This window comes from Candoia aspera, chromosome 14 (genome assembly GCF_035149785.1).
Source record: "Candoia aspera isolate rCanAsp1 chromosome 14, rCanAsp1.hap2, whole genome shotgun sequence".
In the NCBI taxonomy this organism is placed as follows: Eukaryota; Metazoa; Chordata; class Lepidosauria; order Squamata; family Boidae; genus Candoia; species Candoia aspera.
Genome location: NC_086166.1, coordinates 15,432,256 through 15,440,538, shown reverse-complemented (window position 1 = coordinate 15,440,538; position 8,283 = coordinate 15,432,256). Strand labels below are relative to the sequence as shown.

General features: G+C 44.9%; 1 protein-coding gene across 1 annotated transcript; it reads right to left on the bottom strand.

Annotated features, from left to right (window-relative positions):
- Positions 1-418: 418 nt before the first annotated feature.
- LOC134505466 (lipopolysaccharide-induced tumor necrosis factor-alpha factor homolog) lies at positions 419-6,051 on the bottom strand. Its single transcript, XM_063315178.1, has 5 exons — positions 5,942-6,051; positions 4,132-4,391; positions 3,916-3,990; positions 1,818-1,977; positions 419-660 (listed from the first exon to the last, which is right to left on the bottom strand). Exons 1-5 carry the CDS (start codon positions 6,040-6,042, stop codon positions 552-554), a joined length of 705 nt encoding a protein of 234 aa, XP_063171248.1. The 5' UTR covers positions 6,043-6,051; the 3' UTR covers positions 419-551.
- Between the last annotated feature and the right edge of the window lie 2,232 nt (positions 6,052-8,283).

Below are 8,283 nucleotides of genomic sequence, written 5' to 3'. Positions count from 1 at the left end.
GGTCAGTGGAAAAATGCAGGCTTTCTCAGTCCAACATGGACTAAACCATGTAACAGTGGTCTCTTGCATACCATCAGGGCGTGGAAGAGAAGCAATTGCTTAAATTTTGATAGACGTTAGTGGGGACGGAGCTGTGAGATGCTTGGTAGGATGTAAGTGGTGCATCGTTGGCATGGTGCTCGGAGAAGATCCATGGTGACCAAGGCGCAGATGATTTAAGCAGATTTGACAATGAAGCGAACCAAATGGTTCAAAAAAGAAAAACCGAAGCTGAGCTAACTCATAAACCACCAATACCAGGAAAGTAAAACTAAGAAAATCCTAGAGCAGGTCTTTGACCAGTTGTGAGCAGCTCCCCTGCTTAGAAGGGCGAAGGCAAATGCTGACAGTAGCCAAGGCCCAGCCAGTCTCACCGCAAACTAGGGAGCCAATCCTGCAGTGCAGTCCAGTTCCAATCCAGGATGGAGTGTGTGAATCCACCAAAGTTGGAAACAACTTTACTGTCACTTTATTTCCAAGCACATGACTGGGTTGACTTTTCTTCTAAGCAGCTAGATCCTCTTGTATCGGTAGATGTGGTACCGGCAGCACGGGCAATAATGGTCAACGTCCTTACAGCATTTGGTCAGGAGGGGGATGAGACAGCAGCCCAGGCAGCAGCTGAGGGCAACATAGGAAAAGAGGGAGACAGACGAAGACTTGAAAAGGACTTTCTTACAGCTTGATGCTATTATTATGCCAAGAAATTATGTCAAGAAATCAAATATGCGTAGACCAACCCTCATCCTTGCTGGATCAGGGCAATTCCCAGTGATCCAGCAGTATGAGGGTAGAACAATCCCCAAAGATGTAAAATTATAAATACAGAATTATTGCTCCCCACCCACTCCCTGCAGCTCTAGATCTTAGACAGCCTACTGCAACCTGGTGCTTGCCAGATCAGTTGACCCTCCAGATCCCAAGTTCCCAATCTTTGACTGCAGTCCCCATCTTGGTTGGAGAAGGCGGTCCGAGATTTTATTATAACTAAGTCAAAATATGGCCTCCTTGAAGGAACCTCCCACTTCATCAGCTTTATCCACACAGATCAGTGTTTCTCAACCTTGGCAGCTTGAAGATGTGTGGGCTTCAACTCCCAGAATTCCCCAGTCAACTTTAAGACGCGTGGACTTCAATTCGGATGTGTGGACTTCCACACGTCTTAAAGTGACTGAAGTTGAGAAACGCTGGCCTAGGAGGACCAAGGTCAGATCAGAGGCATCCGCAGGATCCAGTGGTTCCTGCATCAGGGCAAAAGCAGCATCACAAGCTCCGCCCCTTTGGTACGTGTATGCAAATGCCACAGTGCGGATTCCAAAGGAGCGGAGCTCGCATAACAAAATCAATTATTTGCACCCCTGTGGAAGCCTCTGGGTTACCTGCAAAACGAGGCCCCACAAACTCAGAAAAGCCAAAAGAAAGCCCTGAGTCTTACCCACGTCACCAGCGCCCCACCCATGGCATGCCCCGGGCTCCTACCAAATTAACTTCGGAGTAGCATTCAGCTACCAAAACTTTTCCCATCCCTGCCCTAAGGCCTCCATTTCATCCCTGAAGCCTCCTCTCAGGCTGTTCCCATGTAGGGGATTTTAAAAGTCCAGATGGTAGCCATCACGATGCAAGTAAAAAAGAGTGTGTGGGCACCATCTTGACTTTTTTGACCCCCCTGCAAAGACTCCAGCCTCTCCCCTCCGTCTAAGTGGGGAAAAGAGGGTCTGGCTGAGCTAGCTGATGTCTTCATAAAGACAAATATAAAGTCATAAAGCATGGACACTCACCCCACCATACACAGGCCGGCAGAGAGCGCGTAGGTGAGGCATCCCATGCGGAAGACCACCTCGGTGGTGATGATCTGTCGGCAGCAGGGGCAGATGGTGGATGTGGGTTTACTCGAGAAGATCCCCGCAACCACCACAGGTGGGGAAGAGTCCATGCAGACTACGGGACAGAGAGGTGACAGACATCAAGGTGCCTGTCATTTATTACGTCCAGAGCTTTGCAGTGTAGACAGGACTTCTGCTTACGTTTGAATTAAAGGCCACAGTATCTTGCAGATGCTGGCCAACCCTGGTGGATCCAGAGAAAGCTGCACGGGATTGGACCTGGCTAGTTCTTGGATGGGAGACCACCTGGGAATCCCACAACTTCGGGCCCCACTGACAATGGCCAACCACGTTTGCATGCTGCCAAGAAAACTACATGGAAGTGGCCATGGAGTCACCCGCTGGAGTTGACAGAGAATAATGAATAATAGTTGTAACTTTATTGTGATTGCTGTTATGGTTCTTGGACTGTGAGACATGGGAGGAAGGGGGCAAATTTTCTAATTGTAATGAACCCCAAGGGATGCATGTAAGGCCATAGAACAATGTGGTTAGAGAAGACTGGGATGACAATTTGTGCCATACCAGAAACAAAGCAAAAATTACGTGATGCACATAAAGAAGGGGTGGGGCTTCAATCCTGTGGCAGTGGCTGCCATTTCAACTTTTCTGACCCCCACCTGAGCCCCTTGGGCACCTCTGACTGAAATTCTCCTGGGTGGATCATGCTGATCTTGCCCTCATTTAGGGACAAGGTGCCCAAGGGTATGTTCTTCACTGTGTAAATCTCTCCCTAGTTGCCTTGGCTTTCTATACCCCCAATAAACCCTAAGAGGAAAGATGAGAGAAATCTCTTTCCATGTTGCCTTTTCAGAGTGGGGAGGGTGGGCAGCCTGTGAAATTTTGGAATGCTGGAAGGAAATGTCATGAAAACCCCATCAACAGTAGACCTCCACACCAGCCTACAAGTCAAGACAGCATAACCAACACCAGGAGGAATTAAAACAAGCAAAAGAGCTTTTAAGCACCCTAAGAATGAGGCTGAAAAAAAGAAGCTGTGCTGTCATTGTCCTTAAATGTTTTCATAACAGTCTTTTAATTAAAAAGAGTAAATGTGATGCATCACCTTTATTTACACAAACACCTCTAGACCTCCTATAGGCCCCACCAGAGTTCTTAGAAAAGAAACACGTTGAAGAAGTTCAGCCTAGGGTTTCCTTGGAACACCAATAAAGGGAGCAGCTTCATCTCACACATTTCCTTCTCATTAAATGGGTGCACTGTGATTTGCCATGGCCTTGTAGCTAACATTTGCTGCGACTCTTTCTGGTCCATGGCCAACATTCCAACCTCACCACTGGGCCCTCCCCAAACGGGGGCCGTCAGCTCTAGAACCTTGAGAAGAACCTTCTTAAGATTCTTAAGCAGGAAATTCAGGAAGACCTGGATGTTGTCCTCCCCAGGTAGGTGTCTAGTACAAGATCTCAGGTGCCCAGAATAAGCCATGATCATATCATGCACATGCATGTGAACTGTGAGCAGAGCCTCCTGGTCCAGGAACGGGTACATGTGGTGCACAACACAAAGCTGCGCAAAAGCCTTCCCAGCCATGACTGCTACCTGTTCTTCAAGCAGGAGTCACAAGTCTTAGGAGGACCCTGAAGTTGCACACTGGGTCTGTTTGGGGTGGTGCAACCACATCCAGTACCAAAGATGGCATAGTCCCTGAGCCAGAGGGCCCCAAAACCCAAAGCCACACAGTCTTGCCAGGGTTCAGTTGAAGCCTGTTGTTCAAGATCCAGGCCCCACAGCCTCCAGGCCCCAAGAAAGGACATCAACAGCATCGCTTAAGTCTCCAGAGGCAGAAAGGTATAGCTGGGTATCATTGGCATACTGATGACTATCCCGTGCAAAGTCTAGTAGAAATCTTAACCCTCGGGAACAGATACATCAAAGAGTAAGCTATACTACTTGGACATCTAAGCATAAGGCATCCTATTTTTCCAGAATTATATGACTCAATATTCTTAGCAGGTAACTTTCTGGTGCGTACCTGGTCCTACTGTGTCACCAGGCACTTCTTCACAGGTATACGGTGGTGGAGATGGACAGTCATAGTAGTGAGCATCTGTGCCGAGAGAAGAGGATGAGGAGGGAGAAAGAAAAGGGTTACAGAGGGTTTCACTGGTCATTTTGACTCAAGCCCAAAACTGAACCCTCTCTCATCTTTGATCCAAACCTCACCATTGGAAATGCACTTGGAACATACCTGAGACACGATAATGCTCAGACTCCAAAGGGTTGGGCGCACTTGAATCTGATACATATTGTTTAACAGTGTAGCTTTGTGGTTCTGAGCTGTAGGATTGTGGTGCATACAATTCTGGAACATAGGCTTGTGGTGCATATTGCCCCTGGGTATATGAAGCAAAGTATCCAGGAGCATAAGGTTGCTGGGGCTCACTCAATGTGGCCATAGGAACGGAGACTGTTTTCTTCTCTTGTGACATCTTTATTCCAGACATCTTCCTACAAGTTATAACGAACAAGTCAGAGGGTAAATGCCTTGATCTCCATCTCTCAGGTGCTAAAAGTAATACAGACCAGGAAGTTAATGTTGCATTTTAACCCATTAATTCTCACTCAGTTTCATCGGGGGCATATCTAGCAAATTACCAAAGAAGCTGTAGCACTAAAATCTTGGCCTGAACCAAGCTTGAACTGAAAGATCAGTGCAACGGGCAGGTCTAGGAAACTTGCTTGTCAGATGAGGCCCCATAAAGTCTTCACTTTGGTAAGCAGAGTTCATAACCAACCCTTTCCAGGCTGCCATTGAATCTGCCAAATCTTATCAGCTAATGTTTCCCCTAAATATAGATCCCAAGCTTCTTTAACCCCTAGATTTGTCAAAATCTATTTCAAATAAGGTGAGCAATAAAAGTCCATTCCCATTTTTACTACCAGTGCTTTAAAACCCCCAGGACTTTGGTAGAGTTGTGCAAAGTGAGCAAATTTTGCTTCAGTTAGGTCAAGAAATAGGCTGCAGACTAGCACTTGGCACAGCAGCCACGAAGGCCTTGGAAGATATTGAGATGTGGCGATGTGCAAAGGTCAGAATAGTGCAAGCCATGGTTTTCCCTGTGAAACTCTAGGGAAGCAAAAGTTGGACCTTGAAGATGCAGGATAGGAAGAGTATTGACACGTTTGGTGTTAGAGAAGACTCCCGAAACCACCAAAGATAGCCAAGGAAACATAGAAATGGATCATCAGACAAATCAATCCAGGGTTCTCACTCAAGGCACGAATAACCAGGCTCAGAGTATCCTACTTTGGACACATTATGCAAAGACACATTATGCAAAGACCCTTTCTCTGGAAAAGGCTGCAATGCTGCCAAAGTAGAAGGAAAGAGAAGGACAACAGGCACAAAGTGGATGGACTCAGTTACCGAGGCGATGGATGCACCGTTGGAAGAGCGGAAGGACCAGGTTAGGAATTGATTGTCCTGGAGAAAATCTATCTCTGTGGCCGTTAGGAGTTGAAAATGACTTGGTGGCGCATGATCAAATCCCCTATACGGGTACTGGGCCAACAGACATCTTTACATCAGTGATCAAAACACACACCTTTGAAGACGTGCACAGCCCTTGTAATTAGATTATAAAATTAAGTTCTTGTATTCTGTGCCACATAAACCTATGAATAATAAAATGAAAGCAGAGTCATATGTAAATATAATTTCATCCATGATATATATCAAAAACTGGGGGGGGGATTATTGGGGGTCCTTACTGCCTGAGTTATCAGAAAGTCTCAAACAGCAGACTTCCAAGAATCCCTGGCTTCTGGAATATAAGTGTATGAATAAAACCAATGGGCAATGCCTAAGCCTTAATAAAGAGGTTTGGCTGGCCCTCACTCCATCCGCATCTGCTGAGGCTTTCTGTATGAACAGCCGAGAACCATCACCTGCTGATGCAATAGAGAGACAGACCTTCCTCCCTGATGTCTTCTTGCTCTCTTGGGTTTTCCTTCCTATTCCTATTTTCAGGAACTGGGATGCAAGAGAAATCTCATACCTCTGTGGATGAGAATTGCGATGAGTCTGTTGGTCTTCTCCCAAATTGCTGATCGCTTCACCCACGGGTCGGATACTTAAACAGGAGCATGCTGTTGTCATCCAACGCCAGCCAACATGGAACCAAGGAGTGAGAGAGACCAGCTGAAGTGACAGGAAGGAAATACTGGGGAGGCAGGAACATCTAATTACCCTGCCAGGCTCCAGCCTCCTCCAAACATTTGTTGCAAACATCCTTTGAAGGAATGTGGGAAAACGTGTTTGCTGTTTGCCGGGAGGTGGCTGACTTCTTCTAACCCAAGTGTTTTGCTTTGTGCTTGACATGGGGGTCAATTGAAGCTAATCCACTTTCATCACTTGAGGGCTTCTATGGAGGCATCACCATTTCAGTTTTTTTAATTCAGCGCAGGCAGGCTGCGGCCCAAGACTTAACAACATTGAGCCTTCAGGAAGAATTCAGTTTCACAACTGAGTTTTGCCTTTAGCTCTGAAGAACATGAAATGCATCTTAAAACTTTGAAGTGAGAAGGTGGCTGGAAGTCTTTTATGATGCTTGATGGAACAGTTTTTGAAACTGTCAGTGTCTTGCCTTCATTTCTCATTATACTCTCAGTGGTTCTGACGACTTTGAGGAAGAAGTGACTGATTTTTCAAAATCAATCTCAAAGCAATGTATACTGTGTGTGTGTGCGTGCATGTGAGTGTGCATTCAGTAGCAAAGCTGATAGTCTGGCCAAATGTTTGGCCATGATGTTGCTGATAACCTGGTTCATCTGGTTCTGTGGTCAGCTCAGTCACTCCCACTGTGCTTGGCTGTGTTCTACATCCAAACTTCTATCTCTAATGTCCAAAGTTATTCTCTAATGCTGCAGGAGGTTGGGTGTGTGGATGATAAGAAGATGGGGACCATTTCTGCACTGATGCCTTACAGTGACTTCTCATGTCACCCAACCATCGCTCGGGTTGTATAAAACGTATCCCTGCCATCGTTCTACTGGCAAACTGATGTGCAGATGACTTCAGGAGATACAGTCGCTGACTGATGGAGAGATTTCACCAGCCTCTCTCTGGTCAGTGCTGCCTGTCCCACAAGGCCGCGCTGGGTGGGCGTGCTCCAGGCCCCCTCTTTAAAGCAGCGTCTTCTCAATGGTCCTAGGAGAAGTATCTTCTCTGTTGATGCAGCTGCCCTTTGGAACGGTGCCCTCCACAAGGGTTGGGATGGCCCCAACCCAAGTAGGCTTCCACAGAGCCATGAAGGGCTGCCTATTCTTTGCTTTGGGCCAAAACGTCACATGACCTCGTCCTGTGGTAAGAGGGATTATTATACCCAGTCTCAGCTTTGTTTTTATATGTTTACTATGGTTTGTTATATTGGTCTGCTTCGGCTTGATTTTGATTTTTCCCCCCAACAGTTAAAACAACACAGCATAGGCAGATGTCCAGACCTACAGATAGAGAGATAAATATTCATTTCCCCTTTTTAAAAGCTATATCAACGGTGAGTTTATTTTTTTAGTCTTATTATAATCCTTTTATTTTTTTTATTATTTATTTATACTATTTATAATAATACATTTATGATCGTTCTGTTTTATTTAAATGTGCATTTTTAAAAAAATCTATGAATGGATAGATAATTACTGAAGTTATACAGTTACCACAGATACTGACGGATAAGCCCATCTGCAGATAAGCCACGGACAATAAGTGGAATTTTTAGCCAAAATACCATGAAAAATGGTCCACCCGCAGATAAGCCAATTGTGAAAATTGTGAAAATTAAAACGTATGAAAATTTTGAGGGTCAGCTTACCTGTAGATGGGCTTATCTGAGGTATATACAGGTACTTTGAGGAAGTATTGCGTATATACTGATACATAAGCCCACCCACGGATAAGCTGAAGCCAATTTTATGGGTATATTTTGGAACCTAAAATCCTCGGCTTACCCCTGAGTCTATACGGTAATGCTCAATATAACATTAGTAAAAGTATACTCTGTGTTTTATCACTTGTTTTATTACATCTTGCATTTTTATCTTACAGTTTTATCTCTATTTTACCCTACTGTATTTTATCGTATTTTATCTCACCATAGTATATTTTAGTTAATTTTACTGTATTTTAGCTGTTTTATGGTATCGTATTTTATATTTTATATCTTATAGTAGCTGATGCCCAACTTTCTGATCTGGTCATTTGCCTAATCAATGAAGTTATTCACATTAGTAAAAGATACCAAGCAGAGTAGAGCTCACTTGTTTGCTTAACGCTGTGCGCCGCCCTCACTTTTGAGTGGAATATTATACATTCTTTAAGCAAATCAGATTTATCTGTTTGATT

What these genes read in the sequence shown, in the direction of transcription:
- LOC134505466 (XM_063315178.1), bottom strand. Translation starts at nt 6,042, where the DNA reads ATGACAACAGCATGCTCCTGTTTAAGTATCCGACCCGTGGGTGAAGCG. An exon ending in TGAGCATTATCGTGTCTCAG is followed by an intron (nt 3,991 to 4,131) that starts GTATGTTCCAAG and finishes CTCTCGGCACAG; the next exon opens with ATGCTCACTACTATGACTGT. An exon ending in TGGTGACACAGTAGGACCAG is followed by an intron (nt 1,978 to 3,915) that starts GTACGCACCAGA and finishes TCTGTCCCGTAG; the next exon opens with TCTGCATGGACTCTTCCCCA.